The sequence below is a fragment of the Haemorhous mexicanus genome, chromosome 1 (assembly GCF_027477595.1).
Source record: "Haemorhous mexicanus isolate bHaeMex1 chromosome 1, bHaeMex1.pri, whole genome shotgun sequence".
Lineage (NCBI taxonomy): Eukaryota > Metazoa > Chordata > Aves > Passeriformes > Fringillidae > Haemorhous > Haemorhous mexicanus.
Window position 1 is genome coordinate 135,965,752 of NC_082341.1, and position 27,227 is coordinate 135,992,978.

The 27,227-nt window shown below is 37.0% G+C and overlaps 1 protein-coding gene across 5 annotated transcripts in view; it reads left to right on the plus strand.

Moving 5' to 3' along the window:
* The window catches only part of MATN2 (matrilin 2), a 68,507-nt gene that overhangs the window by 22,470 nt on the left and 18,810 nt on the right, over nucleotides 1–27,227 (plus strand). For 4 of the 5 annotated variants that reach the window (XM_059864276.1, XM_059864309.1, XM_059864285.1 and 1 more), the window contains exons 3-11: nucleotides 1,889–2,458; nucleotides 6,409–6,531; nucleotides 9,658–9,780; nucleotides 15,413–15,535; nucleotides 19,470–19,592; nucleotides 23,442–23,564; nucleotides 25,754–25,876; nucleotides 26,728–26,850; nucleotides 27,018–27,140. In XM_059864276.1, the coding sequence (XP_059720259.1) occupies nucleotides 1,889–2,458; nucleotides 6,409–6,531; nucleotides 9,658–9,780; nucleotides 15,413–15,535; nucleotides 19,470–19,592; nucleotides 23,442–23,564; nucleotides 25,754–25,876; nucleotides 26,728–26,850; nucleotides 27,018–27,140 (1,554 nt within the window). The remainder of the gene's footprint in view (nucleotides 1–1,888; nucleotides 2,459–6,408; nucleotides 6,532–9,657; nucleotides 9,781–15,412; nucleotides 15,536–19,469; nucleotides 19,593–23,441; nucleotides 23,565–25,753; nucleotides 25,877–26,727; nucleotides 26,851–27,017; nucleotides 27,141–27,227) is intronic. The other variant, XM_059864294.1, reaches the window with a different exon arrangement.

Below are 27,227 nucleotides of genomic sequence, written 5' to 3' on the forward strand. Positions count from 1 at the left end.
TTTGGCAATACAGGAAACTACTGATTAGGGGTGTCTCATCTTAGTAAAATGAGGGTGCCACTGCAATCTGATGAGCATTCTTCCCATCTTTGATCTTTCGAGCTGGGTATACAAACACAACTAACAACCTCACAGTTTATTCATAGCCACGGGAATTTAAGAAGATGAGCAGACACAATGATTGAAGCCATAGGTATATCTGACCCTGTGTTCTGTCTCTGACAGAGGTCAAAAGTAGATACAGGTGGAATAATTTAAGGACAAGAAAGTGCCACCTGCAGTTATTCCCTGAACTGCAATGCTTTTATAATGCAGGGATTTCCTAATTTGGAGGAGTCTTTAGTATACACATTGTATCACTCTGTTGATTTCTTTTCATCAGCATCCCATCAAAGTCCTTTTTCCATATGCTGTCTTTTTCTGTGGCAAGTTTGATGTCTCAACTCACAGGCTTGCCTCAAGCCTGTCATGTGCTGGCTTCCTGTCAATGGTCAGTCTCTATCCATTCTCATCATGCGACTCATGCATGTGTCTACTATTTCTCATATTCTTTCAGAAAAGTATACTGAACAGAAGCCAGAGGACATACCCAGAGTCCCAGAAAGCTCTTAGGATGCTTAGAAGACAGCCAGCCTTCACTTCTGCTGCTATCCCTAATAGCCTGGCCTGCCCATCTGTGCCATAGTCAGATATAGATATACTCTGTCTATAATATTTCTGCTTCAGTGACACTTGGAAAAAAAGGTTTCTATGATAGCTGACATACATTTCAGGGAGTGTTCAGTGTGAGTGTTTTTTTGGCTGAGTGGAGTGCCACTGCAGACAACAGGATTTTCTCTCTGACGCAACCATATAATTTCTCTGTGATGCTGAGCTAGTCCAATACATGAAACTTTCTCCAGATGGGTATTAATTACATGCTTGAAATAATGACATTTGATTTGCAGAACTGCTGAGCATTCACAGCTGCAGTTGACATCATTGAGCACAGTACTTTGTACATGCAAAGTGCTGCTTAGTGCCAACTTCCTTGAAAAATCAGTCCCTTCTCTTATCAGTCAGTGCAATTAACAGATGCTTTTGACCTATATTTCTTTGTGTTCTGTTTTCTCTGTTTTTAATGAAACACTTATATCCTCCTGACTTGTCACAGTATTAGATTTCTAAATTCTCAGGCCCTGCCACACAAAGCATCACAGTGCAGCCCACTTAATAGTTAACTGTCATTCAGAGAGGATTTCCACCCTTGCATGGGGAATGAGGTCAAAATCTCAACCATAACACAACAGGGTAATGCACAAGTACCTGAAGAGTGACATTTGACAAGGGCATGTAGTGGTAGGACAGGAAGGAATGAACTAATAATAAACTAAAAGAGGCCAGGTTTAGATTAGGTATAGGGAAGAAATTCTTTACTTGAACAGATTGCTCAGAGAAGTTGTGAATGTCCCATCCTTGGCAGTGTTTAAGGCCAGGTTGGATGGGGCTTTGAGAAACTCAGTCTAATGGAAGATGTCCCTGCTTACAGCAATGGGGGGTTGAACTACATGGTCTTTAATGTCCTTTCCAATCTAAGCTCTGTGATTCTATCTCACCATTTCACTGCCATTAACCATTTTGGGCCCTTACCTCACACACACACACACACACACACACACACAGAGACACACACACACACATATACACAAATACATATAATGATCAAGTATCAGGCAGTTTTTGTAATATACTGGAGAACAAATTTATATTGCCCAAGTATTCTTAATTGTGGTATGTCCAGTTTTTCCTGAATTTTCACAGCACTTGTCAGAGTGTTTGTTTAGACAGTAAACCAGAACCCATTTGCCTTTTGAGATTGTTAAGTATTGTTTTTGCATTTTCCTTTCAGAAAACTCTTGCAACAACAAACGTCTGGACCTTGTTTTCATCATTGACAGCTCTCGCAGTGTGAGTCATTATGACTTTGAAAAAGTGAAGGAGTTCATTTTGACCATCTTGCAGTTTCTGGACATCAGCCCTGATGCCACGCACGTGGGTCTGATTCAGTACGGCAGCACCGTCAAACAGGAGTTTTCACTGAAGACCTTCAGGCGGAAGCAGGACATCGAAAGAGCGGTGAAGAGGATGATGCACCTGTCCACTGGCACCATGACTGGACTGGCTCTGCAGTACGCAGTGAACATTGCGTTTTCAGAGACAGAGGGGGCTCGACCTCTGAGGCAGAATGTGCCCCGAATTATCATGATAGTGACAGATGGGAGACCTCAAGATCCCGTGGCAGAGATTGCTGCTAAAGCACGTAACTCAGGAATCCTAATTTTTGCTATTGGAGTGGGAAGAGTGGATATGAACACTCTGAAATCCATTGGGAGTGAACCACATGAAGAACATGTGTTTCTGGTTGCTAATTTCAGTCAGATTGAAACATTGACCTCTGCCTTCCAGACTAAACTTTGTGGTAAGATTTTTATCTATAGATTTGAATATATAGATGAAAGTGAAACAGAAAAAAATAGGCATTATAATTAAACTTTTTTTTTTACATGAAACCTTATATGTTAGAACACATGTATTGAAAGGAGATTAGTCAAACAGCATCCAGAACAGCAGTCACACATGTGGGGAAAACTCATGCTACTGTTAAGAGCCATAAAATGGGATTTAATTGCTCATGGTCTTAGGCAGTTAGGTAAACACACATATTATGATTTTCCTATTTATTGCATAATAGCAATAAATTTATGATCTCTGCTATTTGAATATTAGATAAGTTTTTTCATCACTTCATTTTAAGAGTGGTCTCCCTTAGTAGTGAAACTTTAAACTGCTGAATTGTCTTTCAGTTATTTCAATAGTCTTGAGACTCCATGAATTCCTCTTCCAAAGCTTACATACGAATTCTATGCAAAGAATCATTTTTGTTTATGTCTTGTGACTGGAAGTAAACACAGACTTAGCAGGTTGTGTATTCCATCTATTTTAAATACAGGAAGTTAGGAAAAGCCGTTACAGTGACATTATTCATTCATACAAGAAGGTAAATATTTTAATAGGCATTAACTTACAATAGAGATATCGTGTCCATCTCTAATTCTCTGATAAGGAATTAGCTTTTGCAAATATCATAGCATTTGTAATTAATTTTATTTTAATCTGTGTGCTTAGTAGACTTTTTTATTTATTCCTGTGATAAATGTGAAAATATTTCCTACAACTTTGGCATTAAGCTGATGTCTTTTCATTAGAATCCAGAAAAAGAATGCATGGTAAGATTAAATGGTCACTCATGTCTAGGGATGCTTTTGCCAGAAAAGAACTGCAGCTTATTGTAAGGATAGTCTGGAGGATTTTCCTTACTTGGTCTTTTCCAAAATTGTTTCAAAGAGCAGCTGAACTGTCTCAGCACAAAACACCAACACAGACATTCATCAGATAATAGATTTTTTTCCCATTTCTTCCTTGCTGTATTATTATCTGGCATAGTGGGATATATTTAAAAGCCAAGAAAGAGTAAACTAATCATGGATTCAGAGTTTAAATGGAATGTACAGCAAATGCTGATTTTTTAGATTGCGTTTTAGAAACAAATCCCATACAAATACCATTTACTTGGTTGGGATTTTTTTCTGACTGGGCAATACATTTATTAGAGTTTTTAGCTCACTTTTAATCAAAATTATGTATTCCTCAGTAAAGCCACCCCCCCACTGCTGATGGAGGACTGTGGAGGTGACAAGGATAGCAGTTGCCTCCTGCTCCCAGGGAATGCCTCCACAGGATTTGCTGTGCTGAGAATTCAAAGTGAGATCCTAAGACGTTTAAAAACTCAGACCCAGCTTCAACAGAGAGTATAAGCTGTTAGATTCATATGGATTTCAACATAAATTTGAGATAGGATCCATAACATTTTATTTGCTCTTGATTGTGAAGCAGCATTCAGCTTGATGAATTTCTAGACAGTAATCATAGCCTCTGCTTCCTAGAGCGCTTGTATTCCTCCAGGAAATGTGGTTAGTTTAAATCCTCCCAAGTGTGGACCCAGAGGCAGTATCATTGTAGCTGAGTGGAACATCTGGACACCTTGTTTCTTTGCTAAAGCAACTGAAGGTACCCCTCTGGTCAAGTCTTGGGAATGCTATCTGCTGGGCTTTGTGCTGTGGGAAAAGACCTTGTCGCCTGAGCTGTCCTTGTGTCTGAATCACCCTTGTGTCTGTGGGAATGTGTCTTCATGATTCCTGTGATGACAAGAGAAAACCACGGCCAAATGGTGAAGCTCTGTGGGGAAAACAAAAAATAAGCCAAATTAACCATTACTTACTACTGGATGGGGGAGACTACTAAGTACCCAGGACCTATATTCTCAGAAGAATCCCTGTGAACTGGATGTGCTCTATTCTGTTAAGTCAGAGGTTCCCTACAGTTGCCTAGCTGTTAAAGGTTTGGGGATGTCAGAAACACCAGATGAAGCCAGGACCCCTTTTTATTACTAGTCAGCAAGGTGAAACAGAAGCAAAAGAGTATCCTGAGGGATCAGAGGCATGAAGAATAAGACAAGACTTGAAAACTCAGAAAAATGTCAATAGAAATGGGAACAGAATCCAGGAAAGGAGATGGAGATTAGATGAAGTGTGAGAAATTCAGGACTTGGGATGGAGCAATCAGGAGCAGATGAAATCTTTATTATATTCCTGTAAATAGTGGTGTCACCCCCATTTTACATTAGAGGAAAACCACCCACTAACTTTAAATATTTGACTCAGTGCAATCCCTGATGTGATTTTCAGGCATGTAACATTTTTGGATTAATTCAGCATGTTATTCACAGCTCTACAGCCATCACTTGCATCCTTGCAAATCCAGATTCAGGTGTCTCTATCTGAACAGTTACCGTGTGAAGGCTGATGTTTCCTTGAAGATACTGATATTATTGTCTTGCCCAAAATCAAGTAAGGACCCTGTGATATAGAGATAAGAGCTAATTCACAGCAAGGCTCATGTTCAGATTCCTTAACTATGAGATCACCCTTTCTATTACCTTCCTGTGATCACCAAACACCTCCTGCAACAGATGAGGTTGCAGAAATCATTCAGAGAGCAGACTCCACCACAGAAATCAGACTAATTACCAGAGTATCTCTGCTTTGAAATGGGAGCAACAGAAACACTTCAGAACATGTACACTGTTCCTGTGTGGTAGATGGGAAGATTGGTAACAGACAGCAACAATGTACTCTCAGAAGGAACCTGAGTTATTGGACTCCTGTCATTTGCATGCTTTTATTTTCAGAATGACAGAAGATAACAAGACAAGAAGTCAAAGTAGATCTGTGTTCACATAAATAAAAGTACTTGAGAAGATTTATTATGGGAGAAATTTATGAGATCCAAGAAGCTGATTAAGAAATAAGGGAGCTGTGTTGGTTTGTGGGTTAGCAATAAATACCTAACTCCAATAATCATGCCAAAGAGCAGATACATAGTATATATATTAAAATTACATGTGGGGTTTTTTCCACAAGTACCACACCTACCAGGTTAAGGTACTTTGCAGGCTTCTGTTGTGGCTTTTAGAAGATGACTGTCAATATCCATTCCATAAATTTTACTAGAGTTTTGTTGACCTAGCACATTAAGGAACACATCAATCCCTAATTGCTGTTGAGCAAAATAGATAATTTTGCACACAAAGTTCTCTGAGAGGTAATTCACCTATATGTTATAGAGATTACATACAAGCAATGCTGCCCTGGAAAGAAAACATCAAGATTTCTTAATCCCCAAATACTGCTCTGGAGAAAAATAGTTCAACAATGAATTTGACTGAATGGGCCTTCATTCTTTTTCTCTTTCATTGTCTGTCTGCTGCATTTTAATACTTGCTATTAGAGACATAAAATACAAACAGAACAAAAATAGACTCAGAAAGACTTACAATCTGGAGGGTAGCTCAATTCAGTTCCTGCATAATGAATCTTGGAGTTATATATCCTCAGTGTCATCATGTATTATTTGCACATTCCTCAACATTAGTAACTAAGCAAGCAAAACAGTATCTTCATTAAGTTGTTTTTTAATAATTCTTTATTATTGGGTGCTGTGTGGTGATTTTCTTCTTGCAAGAAATTGAATGTCCTCTAAATCATCTTTCACTTAAATTTCACTTATTTTCTAAAGTTGATTATAATAAGTTTGTTTCATTGTCTTCATAGGGCCACTAAATGATTAGTTTTTTCAGATACTCCTTTGTGTATTTTTATTTTCTTAAGATCCCATTTTTGTCTTTACTAGCAACATTTAATTTGAAATTTCTGAGTTACTTCACTAAAATCTTCTACACCAGTTTTTTTTCAGTTGTGACCACAAGTAATAAGGAATAGCAGCTAATAATGTTTTCCTTTTTTGTTTCAGTGCCTCATATGTGCAGTATAGTTGAGCATCACTGTGATCACTTCTGCATAAACACCCCTGGCTCCTACTTGTGCAAATGTAAACAAGGATACATTCTGAATGCTGACCAGAAGACTTGCAGCAGTATGTTATCTTTCTTTCTCTTTCATACTCCCAAAAAGTATTTGACATCACTTACCCTTTCTGTTGGGCTCATAAAGAACTGAGGTCAGTACATAATTAATGAAAATCATCAGAAAGTGTCTAGAAAAGTGAAGTTGTAATTATTTTTCTTGCTTTAAGTGAAGTTCTTAAAAATCTCTCTAAAATACATCCAGTTTATACACAACTCTGCAGAAGTACACTGTAACTATATGAAATTACATTTGAATTTTATTGATATTTTAAGTTCAGCAATTAAAAACAACAAAATCTATAACTTTGTCATCTCAAATGAAGTGAATTTAGATACCTTACTAACTTTTCCAGCTAGCAACAGTAGTAAAAGGTACAGAATGGTGCAATAAACCTCATACTAGAAAACTGTGAAATAACCTGACATTCTGAAAAGCTCTTTCTGACTGCTGGTGGAAATAAAAAGGTTTGCAACCTTTCAAAGAATGTTTTCAGAAGTCTTGCTTATGTTCTCATTCCTCTCTTTAAAAGTGTTGACTTTTTTCAGTTTTGAATAATTGGCTGTATAGTATATAATAACAAACTTTATTTCACTATAATTTTGATTTTTGTCATCATTATTTTGTTTGTTCATTTAAACTTATTTCCTAGTAATTAGCAGCAATTTACATTGGAGGGATATGCCTAATTTATTTCTGTATCCACCTTATTTTAAAGAAATTACGTAATGCTTTCATTACTTACAGAAAATGTATGTGCTAAAAATTCAAGTTTTTATTACACAGCAGTGTACAGATTCAGATGAAAGTGCATGGATTCAAATTAAAGCTGCTAAACTGATTTTAACCAGAAGAAAAATTTTGGAAAACATCTTTTCAAGAAACTGTGGGAGAGAGTCATCATGAGAGCATAGGATGTACCTCTTACAATTGATAATTTAGAACCAAAGTGAAGACTGCAGGCTGAAATCCTATCATTGTGTTTGATGTTCTGTATCTCAGGAGAGTGCCATAAAACTACCAGGTATCTTGAGATTAGTGGATTCTTAGGCTCTCTTGTTTAGAGCTGTTTTATATCAAATACTAAGCACCAATGAAACAGTGAAGGTATGTCAATAAATTTTAAAAAAATTTAATTAAAAGTATGAAAAATTCTTTCTTTATTGTCTCTTCTTCTTTTTACTCTCTTACATTTCTGTAGTTTTTCTCAGCCAGCAGTTCAACATTTGGGCACTGCACTGCTTCAAATACAGGTTAATTTCCAAGAGTTTTGGAATTGTATGTAATTTTCGTGTTGTTGACCCATGCACAGTAGCCCTCAACATGCTCCCTCTCTACCATTTTTCAAAGCCCTTTGTTGCATTGCTTTACCTTCTTTTTTAGCTATGATATCTATTTGTTTCCCCCACTTACCTCTCACATGATTTCTTTGATTGACCTGCTTTGATCATCAATCAGATGATACCAGATTGCAGCTTGATCAATATGAAAGGGAAATTAGTCCTTCAATGTGTTTGTAGGCTTTGGTTTTTTTACATCACCAAATTATAAATTAATTTTAGGAATTAGCACTGGAAATCTGAGAGTCATCAAATTGGCCTTAAATGTGCTAGGATGGTGCAAGTCATTGGTGAAGGAGAGATGTTGCACTATCAGACTAGAGGAGGTCAAACAATTACATCTAAATCCCCCACAGAGATGTAACAGAATTCATGAGGATGGGGAGCCAAGCCTGAACAAAGGGGACACCTTAATTCTGGAGGTAGGAGAACCACAGTGAAAGAAAAACGCACAGTGTGGGAGTATTTTAGTTACCTTCACTAGCTGTTAATTGCCCACAAGTGCACAGAGACAATGGATTCCTCACTTGACATCTAAGTAAAATAAGTCTTCATCATGTTTATGTTAAGTACAGTACATGATCAACATAAACCAGATGTATTTATCTAAGGTTTGGTTGTATTGGCACCTCTTCAATGAACCAATAGTTTCTTTACATACAAAATTTAACACTTTCTGAATTAAACAGTGCAGAAAAAATGAATGCTATGTAGCTAATGCTATACTCACTTTTCATTCTTTTGTTAGACTCTGTTTTCATTCTTCTATTCTCTTTTTTTTTTTAATGTTGTGAGACATTTTAATGTTGCTGCTATCAGCACTCAGTTCTTTAAAGCCCTTAACCAAATGGCTTCAATCAGCAATGAACTGGCAACTTCACTTCATGCTGGGAAATATTTTTTTTTAACTAAAAACATTCTTACATTTTTTTAATTTTTATGGTTTTGCATCCATGAAAGGATGATCCTTTCATGTACTGTGGCCTAACTTTTCTGGAGGAGAGTGTTTGTGTCAGATAATGTGTATTCTTTACTTATTACACTGTATTTGTTTGTTTAACTAATCTCTCCCATTCTTCTCTAGAGATGCTCAAATCTTACATTAATAGACAAAATGATACAAAAGAGGAACGTAGCTGAAACAAGCTGGAAAATTATCTATTTGTGGGTGTTTACACTGGAACAAAAGAGTTAAGCGACTGTTTATGCTGTTCATCATGCCGCTTGATATGAAGCAGACAGCCATAAAAGAAAATTTGTTTTTGCTTGGCTGATTTCCTCAAACATGTTCCAAAAGCCTATTTTGTAGCTGTAAATGACCATTATGTGTTGAGCAGTCTCTGAGCAGCACAAAGTACTCTGCTTTCCAGGGCTTTCGCTGGGGAAACTTGGGGTTCTCATAAAGCTTTAGTCTGTTGAAAAGAAAGCCCAGTGTGCTTTATTTGGCTAGGTGCTGAACTGACCTCATTTGTCATGGTCGTTTTTTTGAGAGCTTTTGCATGGGAGGGGTAACTTGCTATGGTATTTTGTGTAAAAATGAAAAATTCTAAAACTCAGAAATTAAATATGCCCAAGTTTTTTGCTGTTGTGTTTTCCTTTTCTTTCCCTTTCCAACCTCATCATCATTTATCTGGTTATGCAAAATAAAACCCCAAAAACATTGGCATGATCTGTGTTAAAATGAGCTCATCTCTAAAGAGCTGTCCATAGCTTCCTGAAATTTATTTTGATCTATGGTCTACCTGTGCATTGTAGAAGGCTAAAGAATGTCATACTCATGCAATTATGTGTTGTAGCTCAGGACCTTTGTGCTGTGGAGAAACATGCGTGTGAGCAGATTTGTGTGAACACACCTGGGTCCTACGTCTGTCAGTGTTATGAAGGGTATGAGCTTGATGCAAATGGAAAGAGTTGTGTTGGTGAGTATGAATTCAGCAATTCACATTTATCTCTTGACAAAACCAAAGCAAAATTCAATATAAATGAGTATCCACTTTAGCTATAGACAATGATGTTCTTCTGTATGAGTGGTAGATGAGAAAGCACACATAATTGACATGTTTGTAGGTCTTTACTGATAATGAATGGTGTCTTGGGAAAATTGTTCCAACCAATTTCACACAGAAAGTAATTTTCTGTTTTGAAACAACACACCCAATGTTTTATTCAAGATCCAAATAGGTGGCCAGCAATGTACTGGCATGACATATGTGGCCATTAAAAAAACAAAGGCAGACAAACTCGGTAGCTCCTCTTCAGACAGAAGTTATGCACAGAAAAACTTGAAAGAGGACAATTTCTTGATGTTTTTTCACTTGATTTTATGTGAGGAGATGTGAGGAGAGATTTCAACCCCTTTTTGGAAAGGTGACTTTAACCGCAGTTTAGCCCCTTTAGAAACCAATCCACTACGTGCCTTTAATTTTCACTGCAGGCAATGCGGAAATAAATATCAGTTCCAAGAATTGCAGCTCAAAAGAGAGAGTGTGGAAATATAGTACAATAATTCTTTAGCACAAAATATACTTCCCTCTCTATTACTCTGTAAATATCTCAGTATTCTTCTCTGTTCATATGTGGTAAATACTTCTATTGCAATCTCTTTTACAAGCCTATGTACTTATTCTTGTAAACTTTTCATTCTGTGTTCCATTCTGAGAAAATACCGTCTTCTGTCTTCTGTTTCCACTGCAAAAAGCCCTAGTGAGATCTGGATAAAAAATTACATTATTTGTTATGTATTCTCTTCAGGCAAGCTCTTAGATGCATGCCTAATTTCAAACACAAATTGAAGTCCCATGGAAATGAATCCAAGTCAATCCTTGGCCTCAAATCTGCCACAGGCTGCCACAGTGCTTTTCTCCAACAGCCTACTCTTTCTTGTCATTTTAAGACAGCTCTAGCATGTCTTCCTCTTATTACCTTCAAAAAGCTATTGGCTTCCAGGATAACCCTGCTTTGAGATGCAAAATAGGTGACAATTTATGGAACTTTCTGCATGTAGCTTCACAGAAGACACACAAAAAAGGGTTTTAGTTTTTTTAGGTCTGGATAACATGAGGTTTTGAAGAATATTCACTCTGTGCTTACTCTTCAGAAATGTTTCCTTTACTTGTGGCTTCATGATTTCAGTATAGGAGTATTTGAAGGTCTCAATATAATTTGTCTCCAGCATAATTTCGCCACTCATATAACATTTTAAGAACCTGCTTTTTGAAACCAAATAGTTTTGAAAATGCAGATAATACTGGTTATTTAGGTAAGTTTTTATGTTCTGGCCCAGATTTCTATATCTAACATTCACCTAATAACTTTAGCTGACCCTCTTGACTTTTACTTGTATTAGAATAAAGGATATACGTCTCTGCTATTTATTTGACTATATCCTGAGACAGAAAATCTGTGACTTCTGGTAACTTCTTTCATCCCTGATTCTTTCCTACTATATATTCTAATCCAAAATATTCATGCTTAGTGTCATCAGCTGTTGTTACTATTTTCTATTAAGTTGAAGTTCCTTGACAGCCTAAGATATTCTTACCAGGAAAGTAGCTACCAGAGCTTTCATTCTGGTGAAATTCTTCGTATGTCAAGTCTAATATTATATTTTGTAATAAATGAGAAATCTATTTTTGTTATTTAAAACTTCAAAATATTTCTATGCCAGTTATTAAATTTCTTGCATTGGTGTTTGGGATTTTTGTCTGTTAATAATTTATCTGCAAAGTCTAGGGCAATTGCTGTTTGGAGGCATGATACATCTTTGATATTTTTTTTCCTACCTCCTCACTGACTCTCTTTGGCTTGAAGAGATACACATTTATTATGAGCACTATTGTTGACATTTAAAGATTTCATATTCTCTCTTCAATTATTTTCAAAATACAGCATGCATGGGTTCACTGTCTTGTCTTTTATAGGAGTTTTTCTTCTCCACTTGATTTCTATTCATTTGTACCTTTTAGTAACAAAACATGAATACATGCTATTCATACCACTGCAATAATTAGCAGTATTAATTGGAATTTTAAAGCACATTATTAACATTACTATTTTTTATTTTTCTTTTTCAGTTGCATATTTGGCACTTTTAAATTTCTTACTGATGTACAAGAATGATTCAATGTTTATTAATTATATTTGGTTTATGCAGAACTTAGTTTCTCTACATTTCTTGAACAGGAAAAGATTGTCTGGGTAATTTAGGAATTTGATGCTAATTTGTCTGCAAATCCTATTGTCAGCCTCCAGAATTTGAGTTTTCAGGTTTGAACAATTTGAGATTTTTGAGGAATATGCTACAAGTAAGAATGTACAGCTTCTGCAGGTATGATCATCAATGAAAAATCATCCTTGCTGGAAAATTTTTTAAGGGAGACTATGTGTAGTGCTGAATCAGTAGTGATAACTCTCAGTTTTCATTACTCCTAAGCTAGTTAACCCTTCCTTTCTGTGAAGTATTTATTATCAAATGAGCAGGATCTGAAGAAAGATCTTGATGTACACATACTAGAGATCACTGAGAATAATAACAATTTTGCAAAAAGCAGTGGCTTCATTAAGGTTAGTCACTCCTCTCCTTCCAGAGAATGAAAAGAGAAATTTCAGTAGGAAATACACATTGTGATATTCTTGGAAAGAGTCAAAGGTTTCCATCTAAGATATCTAAGATTTATAAAGTTTTAACTCCAACAAAAGCAAATGAGAAAGTGACGAAACTTCATTTCACAAGCATGTTTATTAAATTTTTCTGATGGGCTAATTTAGGGATCAGTGGTGATATTAATTGCTTTGTTGACGTGTGCCAGCCAGTTACCTGAATGGCAAACATTACATGAAATCTCACAGCCAGAACTCACAAGTATCCATTCAAGCTGACCGCTGAGCAACCAGCCAATCCGAGAGTTTGCAATGCAGTTTATGAACGAATTTGTAGGCTAAACAATACTTGGAACTGTCTGCTCAGCAGTAAATCTGGATGGCAGGGCACTATCACTTTGCCTTTTTTGAACTCTTTTTCACATGGACAAAGTCCTATCAGCTGATGTTTGCTGGTAATGAGCTGCCCTTTCTCCATCATGCTGCTGGACACTCAGTCTCTCCACCTTGGTGTTGCTGGACATGCTGTCTTCTCTTTCCTGGCACTAGTGCTAGACTGTATCCATCTTGCTGCAGTTGCTGGGCTTGGATCCCCTTTTTCTGGCAGTGGTTTGGCTGCTGGCATCTCTCTGCAGTCCTGGCACTGCTGGATTTTTTTGGCTGCTTCTTAGGTTCTTATGAGTCTTCCCTGAGTGTGATTTGCTCTTCCCTCACATTCTTTTTCATCTTCCTTATGCCTTTACTTGGTTTACACCTTTTTCTCCTACTCTTCTCCTTAACTTCCTTCATTCTCCCAAGCCTGAATAACCTCTATAAACATCATAGGGCTAAACCAACCCCTTTTGAGAAAGGTGACCCTTGCAGTCCATGGTTCAGAGAGGGCAATGTAAGCATCCAGAGTGCAGAACTGGTTACTGGAAGTAAAAGATGGTTTTCATCACTTACTAATACTGAGTGAGAAAAACAAGGTGGAACAAATATGCAGAAATGACACCTGAATTAATAGTTTGCTCACTAAAAAGGACACTAATAAATCATCTAGAAAAAATTCTTATTGAAATAGACACGAGATAAAATTCAGAACAGTGAAATCTCAGGTTTTCACATTCTCGTGTTTATCTCATGACAGAGCATAAAATATGCTCTTCTCCCAGGAATGGGGCATGTGGGAATGGTTCAAAGCTGTGCCAGGGGAAGTTTAGACTGAACATTAAGAAGCATTTCTTTACCAGGAAGATGGTCAAACACTGGAACAAGCTTCCTACAGGAGGTGGATGCTCCAAGCCTGTCAGTGTGTGAGAGGCATTTGGATAAAGTCAACTCTGAGCTGGTCAAGCCGTTGAACTAAATGGTCATTGTGTGTCTCTTCCAACTGAATATTCTATTCTCACTGTTATAATCATTAGCTGGGCAGTTGTAGATATTGCAATAGAAATTAATTTTGTTAAGGTTTAAATGCAGAGGAGGAGATAACTTTACAAAGGCATCCATATATGCTATTTCCCAGGCATGGTGCTAAATTGATGTATTCTTTGGCCTACCTATTTCTTAATGTGCCTTTTAAACACTTGAAAATGTGCATGTTAGAATTAATTTAAATTGAAAGCTAATTGTATGACACATTATATCCTTGAAACGTATTCAGTAAATAGGTTTTAATATGAATCTATTCAGTCTGGAAACAGGAAGGTTCCTGCCAGAAAAATGTTATCACATGGTAGCCAGTAAGTAATTACACTTGATTCAACACAAATATTCTGAAGGGTTAAAAGAAGTTCTTTCAAAGTAGCTGAATAGGTTATCTGCTCTCCTGACTAGATGATCTTGACTAAATATAGTAGCACACCTGAGTGTGCATGATTTACATAGGTGGGGCAATTGAAGAAAAAAATTGATTGCATTAAAACAAATTACTGCCTCTTAAAGGAATTTGTGAGGCTCAGCAGTATAAGCAGTGAAAAAATTTACGCAGTTGGCAAAGAAGGACCTGTCTTGGTGTGTGAAGCTAAATACATTACTGTCTTCTGCAGAAAGAATCAGGTATACTTTCCTAATGTAGGCCTGGCAGCTCTTTGAGGGCAGAGCTCCAGCTTTGTGACTTATCTTTAATTTCTTCTAAGACTTTTGTTGTGAAGATGAAGCTTAACCTCCAAAGAAATTTAAAAATCCTTTAATTTCTTTAGCAACTTTGAATGGGCTTGACATAGTAAACTCTGAAGTATTACTTTATTATCCTTTGGCAATCTAACTTTTAAATATGGATTTGTGTAATAAATGACCAGACTTATGAATAGGTGACAGGACTGCCTGTGACTTTTTTTTTACCCTACAAAAGGCATTATATAAGCAGAATATCCATGGTGAATGTCAGCCTGAAATTCTCAGGCTTTGCAGTTGTAGCTGCTTTGTACAGAACAAATCTGGAGCACGTTTGAGGGAATGAATGTACTGTGACAGTCCTCAGTGTAGAAGATAATGCCAAGATTCTCCTATATACTCAGGCTACAGGAACAGCTCTTGAGAATTAATACAGCTGGGAGGGAACTAAGGAAAAGTAGAGCAATTCCAGGACTGGGACCTGAGAGACAGAAGACAGTGCTAAATCAAACAAACTTTTCTATGCCCTGGCCTACAGTGTGAACATCTGGACAGAGTTACTCACTGAGGCATGGTTTCCAGATCTGAGAAAACATGTTGAGAAAGCTCCTGACAATCTGAGAGCTGATAAATGTTCAAAGTTGAGAAATTATTCAGGACTCATTTAAAATCTGATTTACCAACTGTTGTTGTGAGTGCACTACTTTTTGCAGACAAGCTTTTCAGGACAGCAATTACATCAGCTTTTCCTTTTTTTATAGCTACTGTGTGTCTCTAGAACCATAATATCCATGCATAATAGTCCTTTTTTTTTTTTTGTTTTCCTAATTGCATGTTTGTCTTGTTCTTTTTCAGTTGTGGACTACTGCGCTTTGGATAACCATGGTTGCCAACACGAATGTGTTAACACCAAGGACTCCTATTACTGTAGATGCCGCCCAGGGTTCATTTTAAATCCAGACAAAAGAACTTGTGGAAGTAAGTTGTGATAAAGTTTAATTATGAACAGTTTATACTTCTATCTTCCAGCTGTCAGCAGTAATCCTCCCACTGGTCCTGGGAATGCTGACTAATGCCTCAGGTATAGAAATGCATCAGGTTGGTGTGCCCTGGAAACCAAAGGTTTTGAAATCAAAGCAAGTTGTTTTGAGGGGAGGGCCTAAGGGCAAAGGTCCTTCTTCTGAACAAGAAGCTTTTAACATGAAACCCAGCTCTTTTTCAACTGCAAAGAGCTGAAGCTTTGCCTTAGATTTCTCTTTGATTATTCTTTTTTTTTTTTTCAGTTAGAATATAATCTCCCTATCTGGGTAAACAAACAAGTCTGTGCTAGACAATTTATAATCAGTTTGCTTTGTAAGATGATCTGAAATAATGAGTAGTTTCCCAATCAGAAGAAACATTGCAGTTTTTCTCCAGAGTGAGTTCTCTGATGGTGTGGTAAAGCTCTGTCAGTATGAGTGTCTTCTACCAGGCTTCCATGTTTTCACCAGCTTATAACTTCATGGCTTTGCTTGTTTGTTGTTTATCAAATTTGATACCAGGCTAAAAAGATCAAAAATTACTGGTGTTAAGAATGGAGATGAAGTGGAGGGGATCTTACAGACCAGAAAATATTCATGCCAAGGCCTCCCATAATTGGGAAAACAAGCTAAAACCTCCACAGTGTTTAATGTCATAACTCCCTTTCAGGAAATGTCAAGGGGAAAACCTTAATGTATCTTCCTGGTTACCTTTCTTCATAAATGTGGGCTTTGATAAAGAAATATTACTATTGTGCCTGTAAGAAGGAAAGCTCCTTTAGTTTTAGATGATTGCTGCTACCAGTGATGAATTTAGCCCATTTCGTTGAGTGATATGTTCAAACATTATTTTTAAAAAAATGCATCAATATAGCACTGCATTTCTGTGTGAGGAGCATTTCAGTCCTTCTGGTGAGAAATTTGGTTAGCCTATGGGTTGTATTTCTGTTGTGTATTATGGTTGATATCTATTCCATTTGAATTTAACATTTAGGATGAAAACATGTAATCCAGTCTGTACATGTGTTCTTACCATGTGTATGTCTCTTTCCCTTGAAAGGGACATACACTTCTCAAAGGTGATTGCTCCCAGTTCTGGCACAAATTTATGGAAGTTCTTGTATTTTCCTTGAATATACAGGGGGTCTTGATGACTTGCCAGACTAGACACATAATTTTTAGACGGTCAGAGTCAGGGGAGATGAAATTTATGCTTCCCAGGGGCCAGAGTATTTGTAGTGGTTAACATCATTTGTAGATTGTATTAACATTCCCATTTGACAAGTATCTGTCAGCTACGAGCTGGCTAATCATACTTCCACATCCATACCTATTTGAAATCTTATTTTAGTGTGCTTTCCACTGCCCTAGCACAAGCTTTTGTTAATTTCCTTGATTTAAGAATTTGGATTTTGAGCAGTGTTTTCTCCTCCAGTTTGAACCAAAGAAAGTCCTTAAAACTGCATAAACATTTCATATGCCTTGACTGATTTTTTAGTTTATGGCGTAACTGTATGCATATTTAAATTGATGATTCACAGAATGTTGACATCTGAGGGAATATTCTGGGAAAGGAGTACTTCAGGCCTGACCTGTCTCTATCCTCGAACTGTTGCTTGAGACAGTATATTAGGTACAAATAAGACTTACTCAGCCACTATTCCTTACACTTGATATCCTCTGAGCCTTGTGGATAAATTAAAGCATGAATGAAAGAACTGTGTACCTCTTAATGCTGCAAAAGTCAAGACAGCATGAGAGCTCTTCAGAGCAAAAGTGTCCCCTAGTTCCCATATGTTATGAATCACACTGAGTTTGAGTCTGCATAAACAATGTCAACAAACTACAGAGCGCTAGATTTAAAATGTTTGTGGCTTTAAAAATTTAACATAAATTTCTACACATTTGGCTTATTACTGAGTCTCGGGGAGCTTGGCCAACTAGTCAAGAGTCACACATGCCATGCCAGTTCTCTGCGTCAGCAAGCAGGCCTCAGGCACCCACTCCTGAGATCTCATGATTGTCTCCCAATCCTGACTTCCTTTCAAAAGTAGAAAGTAAGCCTTTATGCTCATGGCTACAAAGAAATGCATGGACATATAAGTGTTGTCAGTATGGTCATGCATATCTAACAAATGTTTTCTCTGGGAACTATTCCAAAGTTCTTAGAATGAAACACAAGGAGCAGTGCTCATGAAGCCAGCCTTGCCAACACCATCAGAGTGCTCTATGGCTGGAAGAGCACAGCAAGTTTGGTTTATCAGTGAGGCAGGGGGAGGACATTCAAGCCACTATTAAGGAGACTTCTGCTACTCTTGCTGCTCCCCTCAAGAGGACAGATGGCAGCCTCTGCTTGTACTGGGTGCTGCTGAGCCTCAACTGTTCTTTACAAAAGGCCTGTTTAAGTTCTGAGTTCACATAATTTGTAGCTGGGCAAGGGTCTGTTAATATCCTTAACCTGGGCTGTGTTAATAAACACACTGTGTGTTTTTAGTGTCTCAAACAGAATAGCCTCAAGGTTTCAACAAAGATAATATGTATTTTTTACCCCTTGTGATCATCTTCAGAATCAGTTATCCAGGAAAAGTCTCTCCTTGAGTGAGCAAGGATTTGAACTGGTAAATGCACCACAGCACTCCTGAAGTCCAGAAGGCATACAGCTGCATTCCTCTGGTGCACACATGTGGCTTTATGGGTTCTGTCTCTTCAGTGCCCTCTTGAACAAAAATATATTTTGTAATTTTCATTTTAGTAAACAGATAAGATATCTTCATGTTATGTATATATGTATGTGCATTTGCTGTCAAAAAAAGCTTTGGTAAAGGAAATGTTAATTAATGTTATCAATGTTAATTAATATACAGAGTGGTGTACAGAAATTATAACATAGTCCTTCCGAGTTTTCTTAGGAAGTCACATTCCACTTCATTTATTCTGAAAATATAGGTGGTTTATTATCACAAAGGGCTTTCATCATATATAAAGACTCAATTCCATTAACTTGCCTCAAATCCAAAGAAAGAACTGTCCATGCCTCTGAAAGCAAATCACTTCTGGGAATAATAATTAATTAATTTCTGGGAATAATAAAACCCCCTGAGTTTTCAGGTTGTATAATGAGGTGTTCAAAAGTTTTTTTAATGTTATTTATATAATTTGTGACTTGTTTATCTACTTTTAGCATGCTGAGGGGATAGGACCATTTTTCACTAGTATAAATTAACTTCACTGACACAAAACTAAGTGATGGGCAGACACTGCATCTAAGTGAATGTTGACTTTATCATTATTGACTTCATCCATAATGATAAACTCTATAGGGGAAATAGCTCAGTGCTTAGTACACAATTGCTATCCTTTCTAAGTTACTTTATCCATAAGTGGTAGCTGTTACTAGACTGCTCATCTTTTCTTCCATGGGCATTTCAAATGGAAGAATTATGAAGCAAGCACTCAGAGCTGTTAAAAACATCCACAGTCCTGATGACCTGTTTGTCCTGCTTGATCTAATGAACAGCATGCAAAAGCATGTTTGTGTGTTTATTACACATCATGTCTAACATGCTCTGAGTGAGTAGAGGCAATTTTGATGAGGAAATGTATAAGGCTTAGCTGCAAAATGTTAAGAAATATATAAGATTCCAACTTCTCTACTGCATGAACTATTTATGTTCTCTAATAATTCTTTGGAGAATGTGTCAGGTGTACATCAGTATAGCAGATATTTGGAAAAAAGAAACATTTTATTTTCATGGTTTGAAACAATATGGTAAAAAATCAACATGGTGCCTAAAGGGGAAAAAAAGGCAAAAGAAAACAAAATAACTCATTTTTACCTAGTTTATTCCTGAGAAATTGTATTACTCACTGGCACAAATGTTTTTGTTGTTTAGAACCAGACTATTGTTCTCTTCAGGACCATGGTTGCGAACAGGAATGTGTTAATACAGATGATTCCTATTTTTGTCAATGCCAAGAAGGGTTTAGACTTAATCCAGATAAGAAAACATGCAAAAGTGAGTAATCCTTTGGACGTAATAAAGTTCATCTGCTTTTATTTCTTGAACCTGCAGTGAGTTGTTTCCCTTCTGAAAGGATGGAAGTTTTCTCTGTAATTAAGGTTGTAACAAATGTTTCTTTATAAACTTGAATTTTAACTGAATGAATCATGCTGGGAAAGTATACATTTCTCTGTTTTGTAGATTACTTTGTATATTAGAAATTTTTGAAGACTTCTATGAAAACCTGAGGATTAATGTAGGAACCAAAATTACTTAAAGTTCTTTACTTATTTGAAACTTTCTGGCCTTGGCTTGTAAAGACGTCAATAGCTTTGAAATTTAAAAAAAAAAAATCACCTTGTTTTACCCAGTTGGTTTAGCCAAGGTCAGATACATTTCATTAGCTTGGAAATGTATTGAACGGACAACACAGCTATCAAAATCATCTTAGAGTCACACACAAAACTTTACAGTTTCCTAAAAAAATTGTAAAAACAGCATGAGCAATGTCAGTGTCATAAACCAGTCACACATGCCATTTACTTTAGAATGACTTAGTGTTACAGCTCTTTTTGATTGGAGACCTGGAATCACAGCAGATTTTTACTGTGATGTGTTAAAGTTTAGAGAAAATATATTCAGCAAAATGATATAGCTGATCTCGTGACTCAGTTGTTGGGGGGAGAGAATTGTACTACTGATATTTTATGAATAATAAACTTGTTTGGAGCAATCTAATTCTATTTCTAGACACTCATAAAATGTATCTGGTTTTGAAACTGTAGTTTTGTTCCATCTTAAAGATATGTTCTCACAAAGCATTTTTGTCTACATAGGCCTGCTTTTGCAGTAATCCATGCTATTCTGCTTTTAATTATCTACATGGTATTTTAATACATTCAGGTTTTTATAGATTCAATAGCCTTGGCAGAGCAAATAGAGCCAATAGAGCAAAAGAACAGCATTGTATAAAATATTTATTGCCAAGGATGTAATTACAACTTAAAGGCAAATTGTAATTCCCATTTGGGGTATTTTTCCTTATGGGGCTTTGGATTTGGCTGCAAATCTGGTGATGTTTCCAGGATTAGGCTGCTATTCCAAATCTTGTAACAAGGGTCATGTTAGCTAAGATTGTGAAATAAAGCAGAATGTTTGCATATATGCCCTTTTCAGAAATCAGGGACAATAGGTGGGTGGTGACAAGCACCAAGCATTCCTCCTTCACCACCACGTGTGACTTCTGATGACTACAGGATGAGATCTGTGGGGGTCAAAGTGAAGCCTTGCATAGCTGAGTGTTTGCAGTCTGCTCTCAGATCCTCATCTCACTGTCAGCTTTAGTAGGTGTCCGAAGCACAGAATCCAGTATTGTTTAAGAAAAGTGAGTTTTTCTCATTTTTCTCTCCACAGAAGTAAACTTCTGTGCTTTAGGTCAGCATGACTGTGAACATGAATGTGTTAACATGGAAGAGTTGTTTGTGTGCAAATGTCATCCCAGATACACCCAAGAACACCATGGCGATACGTGCAGCAATGAGTGTGTCTCAGGAACTGCAGTGACTAGTTTGCTGCAAGGGAGAAGTGTGAACAGAGTGAGAAAACACTCTGGGGTCCCTTTTGAGATGCTTCTGAGTCATGCAAACCTATGTTACTGCAAAGTCCACCAGAAGCCAGGCCTAGTGAAGTAATGCTATCGTGAGATCCCTGATCCAACAGAGAGCTAAAGCATCATTTTCTCCAGTCTGAATAACTGGGGAAGTTCAACCTTTCACTCAAAGGCACTGTCTAACACGAAGGCAGTGCTTGCTGCTGAACATCCATATCATTGCTATGGGCTGTGTAACCTGCACATCTCCTGCTACTGTATGCTGGTGTGTGGGGATGTGAAGAGACCCATCTCTTCTCCATGTTTGCACCTTCAGTGATCTGTTCAATGAAGTGTCCTTTTTCAGAAGAATGTTGCTAAATGAAGGATTGGTGTTTCCCCAGAGAAACACAACAGCACTGCCCACTTGGCATCACCCAGTTTTAGAGGATAGTTTTATTGCAGAGAACCATTTTGCATATCACCTAAAGCATTGGCAGCATTTTTCCCCGATGTAGTTACGACCTACTTTTCCAAAGGAATACTCAATCACTGAAGTTTTTAAGATACTTGGTAGGACAGGGAATAATCATTTTTAAAGAAACTGTGATAAAGGCATATTTAAGGTAACCTGGATGAATTGCAACTACTTGACAATTATACTTTTAGACTATCTCATGTTGAATTTCTAAAAATTAATACATCCCAAGACAGTCCTTGTTTGTAATAACAGTGAGCCTTCCTCATCCTTTTCCTTGCAGGAATTTTTTTTTACACATGTAATAAAGCACATATGATTACAACATTTACAGTTATAGTGATTTCTAAAGCCCAGTAATTAGCACCTTTGTGATTACTGCACTCTTCGAAAGAGTGTGTTTCAAAATTCTGCCTGAGAGCCCCAAATTCGTATTGGTGTGGGTGTTTGTATTGAAAAGATGGAGCCAAACAGATGTAATTTTTCACAGAGAATATGGGTATTTTCTTTTTTTTTTGTTTCCATATTTTTTGTGTGCTCTGAGAAGTTACACAAGCCTCTTCATGATGATGTGAACTCTTGGAAAAAGGAGGAGGTTCCAGCTGGAACTTGCTTTAGCTAGAAAAAACTGACACCTCAGCTTCATTTGTTCAAGCTTACATTGTCTCTCTGTGTATAATGGCAAATCTGGACCAATTACTGCAAACTCGTTGCTTAGCTAAATAAACCAATAAACAGAAATATTTAAAATAAGTGATTTAACATTAAGTACAGATTTTTTAAAATGCAAACACATTGCTGCAGGCATGTCTGTTCACATCTGTAAATGATTTGCAAAGGAGACATGTGAGACTATGTGTGTGTGTCTGGGGGAGCTCCACTACTTTTGATCAAATTAAGCTTAAGTGATTTGGGCCTATATAACTAAAAGTAGCCATTAACAAACCGGCAGTAAAACACTATGAGGAAGTTCAAAGCTTTTTTCCAAAAATGTCCTTTTTCTATACTCACAGAGACAGCAAATTGTAGAGTACATGTGCAAGTACACATATTTCACCCTACAGCTTTGCTGTCCACTGTAAGGAAATGTATTTTTTGAACCCAGTTCACACCTTTCTCCCTTCCCCCACCTTTTGTCTTTCACACAGCTAGTTGCATACAAGACTTAAAAGACATATTCCATTTTATCTTACTTGGAATAGGAATAGGAAAATCAAAGAAATGGAACATGTTAAGACACTCTCACACTCATCATTTCTGTCTGTCCCCCATGAGGCTTTATTTGCTTGAACCTGTTGGCCGGTTAAAGTTTTAAATTGGTGATTTCTTATCCTGTTGAAAAAAGAATTTAATCTTTGTGAAACAATCCGAAAGCCATAATTTCTGTTTCAAAAATTACTAATACTCATATTTGCTGTGAAAATTTAATGGTGAAGAGAAAAGAGAGTCCTGCTTTTTAAAGAAGGAAAGCATGATTCTGTGGGTAAGACCAGACTGGGCTTCAGGGTTTTCCCTTCTCTCTGCTTTGTGTTAGTTCAATCACATTGTGATTTTTGGCAAAGGAAATCTGCACTTCACCAAGTTTGCTATGTGCCAAGTGGGGTTGTTGTACTAATTTCACTTAGGTGTTGTTAATTAACTCAGGTTACTCAAGTAGGTGGGGATACTTGCGTGAATAAAAAGCTGTGCTAATCTTTTTGCCTTGCTCTGCAAAGGCATCATGTACTAACTGCAGTGTCCTAGTTTATGTATCTAAGACACCAATGTGATTTCTTCAATCATTAACACAAATCAATAGGAGTGGACCACTGTGTTGAAAGCAATCATGGCTGCGAGCAACTGTGCCTAAATACAGGTGACTCCTATGTCTGTCAGTGCTCTGAAGGATTTGTCATCAATGAGGACCTAAAAACCTGCTCACGTGAGTCTTGCAAGAACATCCTTTACTTCAAATCCCTTGGGAAAGGATTTTGTTGTCATATAGGGAAAAAGACTCACCTTCAATTTATTCTTATAGTCTGCATTTTAGTAATATTTTAGTAATTATTTGAAAGCAGAAACAGAAAAAGTATTTAGGAAAGAATACTTGTCAAGATGATTATTAGTCCTCATATATTCAGAAAAGTTTTGGGAGACCTATTCATCCCCACATTTGAGGACAGTTTTTCAGTCACATGACAAATGTATCTGACAGGTCGTCTGGACAGCAGTGTCCCCAAGGCAAACTGCCCCACCTTACCTGGGGCAGGAGGAGAACTGAGAGCCCCACACTGAACTTTACATTAAGCATGGGAACCCTTAATAAGTGAGCAGTTGTCCTGGCAGCTCTCTGTACTTCATAAATCAAATTATCATTGAGAATTTATACAATTTCACACACAGTTGAATGGCCTCCTTCACTGGAAAAATAATGTATTGAAAGTGCCAAAAAAAAAGAATATGAGTGCATTTTACCTGTTGACTTTTTATGGACCTCTTTGTTGAGAGTCTTCTGTCCACTTTTTCCAGATTTTGGAGGTACATTATCTTTCAAGCTTGCAGAGTTGGAGAAGCTCCAGAGTTCACCCTTTTTCTTGCTCTCAGGCACAAAGTTTTAGGAGAAGTCAAACTGCAAGTCCTCAGTCACAAAAATTGTCTAGAGGGAAGTGAGGCAAAGCAGCAAAGGCAATTTGCCTTCATATTTATCCTTGTGTTTGCCTCCATACTAACCTCTTTAGCTCCATCCAATACCTTGACAGACTTTGCTTCTGTCTGCCACTGCAACTCTCTAGAAAGGGGAAGACAGTAACACAAAACTATGATTAGTGTACATGTAACAACAACAGGGTCTACTAAAAACAATTTTTTAGATATTTATCTGTAGTACCACTGAAAATTTAGAAGCAGCCAAATAATGGAGTTTTATCAATTTGCAAACGGAAAATCCGTTTTCCTTCCTAGTAACAAGAGATTATTTTTCATTCTTGAGTTATTTTCCTCCAGGCTGTACTTGGAAGCCTATCAGCAGCAGAGTACAAGAAACATTTGGACAACATTCTCAGGCAGATGGTGTGAGTTTTGGGGCTGTCCTGTGCAAGGCCAGTAGTAGGAGTTTGATTGGTCCTAGCAAGTCCCTCCCAAATCAGGATATTCTATGATTCTATGAAAATAGTGCTGAGTGCAATGAACTGGGAGTTTTTGAATAGCTAACCCTAACCCTGTCCTCATATATATTTAGGAAAGATTTGTCCTATTCCTGAGCTCTAGATGAAATGTTGAAACCTCATGAACATTTTTAGGCTACCATGAAGAGAGTTTTGACACTTTGCAATTTCCTGAATGATAAGTTGAAAGGAAGGGATTAGCATTTAACATACACCAGTCCTAGTGAGAAAACATCTGGGACATTCTAGTATTATATACACTGGCTCAAGGATCTTAAGAAAGCTATGGGAACACCTGAATGGTAACCAAATCTGTACTCTGACAGCTCATTACAAAAAATATAAGTGTGTGTAGCTAATAGACAGAAGCAAGTCCTGTTTGCCCTATGTCTTTATATGACAGAGAAAAAACACTTGGGAAATTTGAGATGAAAAGCGGACCACATTTGATAGTGCTCATCATTTGCAATTCTTTGTAAAATCTTGAATAGTCCAAGCCAAATCCCACTGACATCTGAGAGGTTTTCTTCTTGCTGCCACAGGAACTGGGTCAGGTCCACAAGTGAGTTCTGGGGACTGCCACCTTCACTTCAGGCCATTTAGAGACTATTTAAAGACTGTTCACAAGGTAGCTTTTATGTCTTTGCCAGTGTCGTATGTAAAATCATTGCCAAAATATTTTGGTTTTTTAGTCCATTTTAATCCAATCCAGACATGGACTCTGTTTAGTTATGTTGAACACAGAAAGTATAAGTTCTCAACTCTACCTTAAGTAAAAAATGAAAAGTAGGACCTCACTAAGACTTCTTATATTTTATTGAAGCTTTATAATCAGATGAGGAAATGAATTACTGTTTAAGCAGTTCAATGTGTTTATATTTACTTGCTTATATGGAATGCAAACACTAGAGATGAAAAAAAATCAAGTCATTATTGGTTAAATTTTTAAATAACTTTGCTCCTACAGGAGTTGACCATTGTGCTCTAAGTGATCATGGCTGTGAACATTTGTGTGTAAATGGTGACAGATCTTATACTTGTCAGTGTTTCGAAGGATACAGGCTTCGTAACGATGGGAAAACATGTAAACGTAAGTTATTATTCAGCAACTCAGAGTCTGATATTACACACACAGAAGAAATCTGTAAGGTAGGATTGGATTGCCTAAATGTTCAAGGATTTCTAGAGGTCATATTTCCCCTTTGATGTCATGTTTGCCAGCAGTATGATGATATCTTAAATATGCTGAGGCATCTAAAATGGTACTGAATACATACTTTTAGGCACCTGAATCACATCCTAAACATCAGTGACATTTAAAAAGTAGCCCTGAAATTGGACAGTTGTGGATCCAAAACTATCCAGAGCTGGAACAATTGTGATTTTCTTCTAAAATTTCAAGGCAAAAATATATAATGTTTATAAAGTCTTACCCAGCATGAAGCTTGCAACATTATTAATAGAAAGTTCATTTTGTCCAACATAGGATGAAGATGATTGCAACAGAAATATCATAATTGGGTTACAAATTTGACTATATTACACAGTTATGATGAGTGTCAGATATCAAGGAAAAAAACTAATAGAAAATTTTTCTCAACTTTTATAGCATAAGTCACCAAGTGAAGAAGAATCATGGATAAGTCTCAAAAAAACTCACAGGCATTCAGTATTTTCTAACTGCAGTCCCCATAATATCTAATATCAACATCTGCTGTTAAAAAATGTTTACAGAAAAAAAGTAAAGGCATCCAGGTATTACCATGATGAATTAAAAGCTTCTTATTCTTAGCTGCTGTTTCACAACTTCACCCTCTTTTGTTATTCTGTGCAGAGACTGATTCTGCCTGTCTCAAAAAGTTAGGATACACTAAAAGCAAGTTAACTTTGAACATACTACCCTTAACTGACAACATTTTTTATATATTAAATTATTTCCAGGTAAAAATATCTGCAAGTCAGTCAGCCATGGCTGTGAGCATATTTGTGTTAATGCTGACAATTCCTACATCTGCAAGTGTCGTGAAGGATTTGTACTGAGAGAAGATGGCAAGACTTGCAGAAGTGAGTGACTGGTATCTGTTGAAAACTTTGGCATGTACATCAGGCAAGGAAGGAAAGGGGTATTTTTTTACTTCCTACTGGAAAAGAAGCAAGAACCTTCCTTTTAACAGCTACATTTCTCTAACATGTTTTCATTCAAAACCTACATTTATATCAATCATTCCCAGGACAGGACATCTGCAAATCAGTCAGCCATGGCTGTGAGCATATTTGCATTAACGAAGATGACTCGTATGTTTGCAAGTGTCATGAGGGTTTTCTGCTGAGAGAAGATGGGAAAACATGCAGAAGTAAGTTCTCTGAGAATTACTCATATAATTTTGTTTACTGTATGTAGATCTGAGAAGCATTCAAACAAATACTGCAGTTTACTGTCA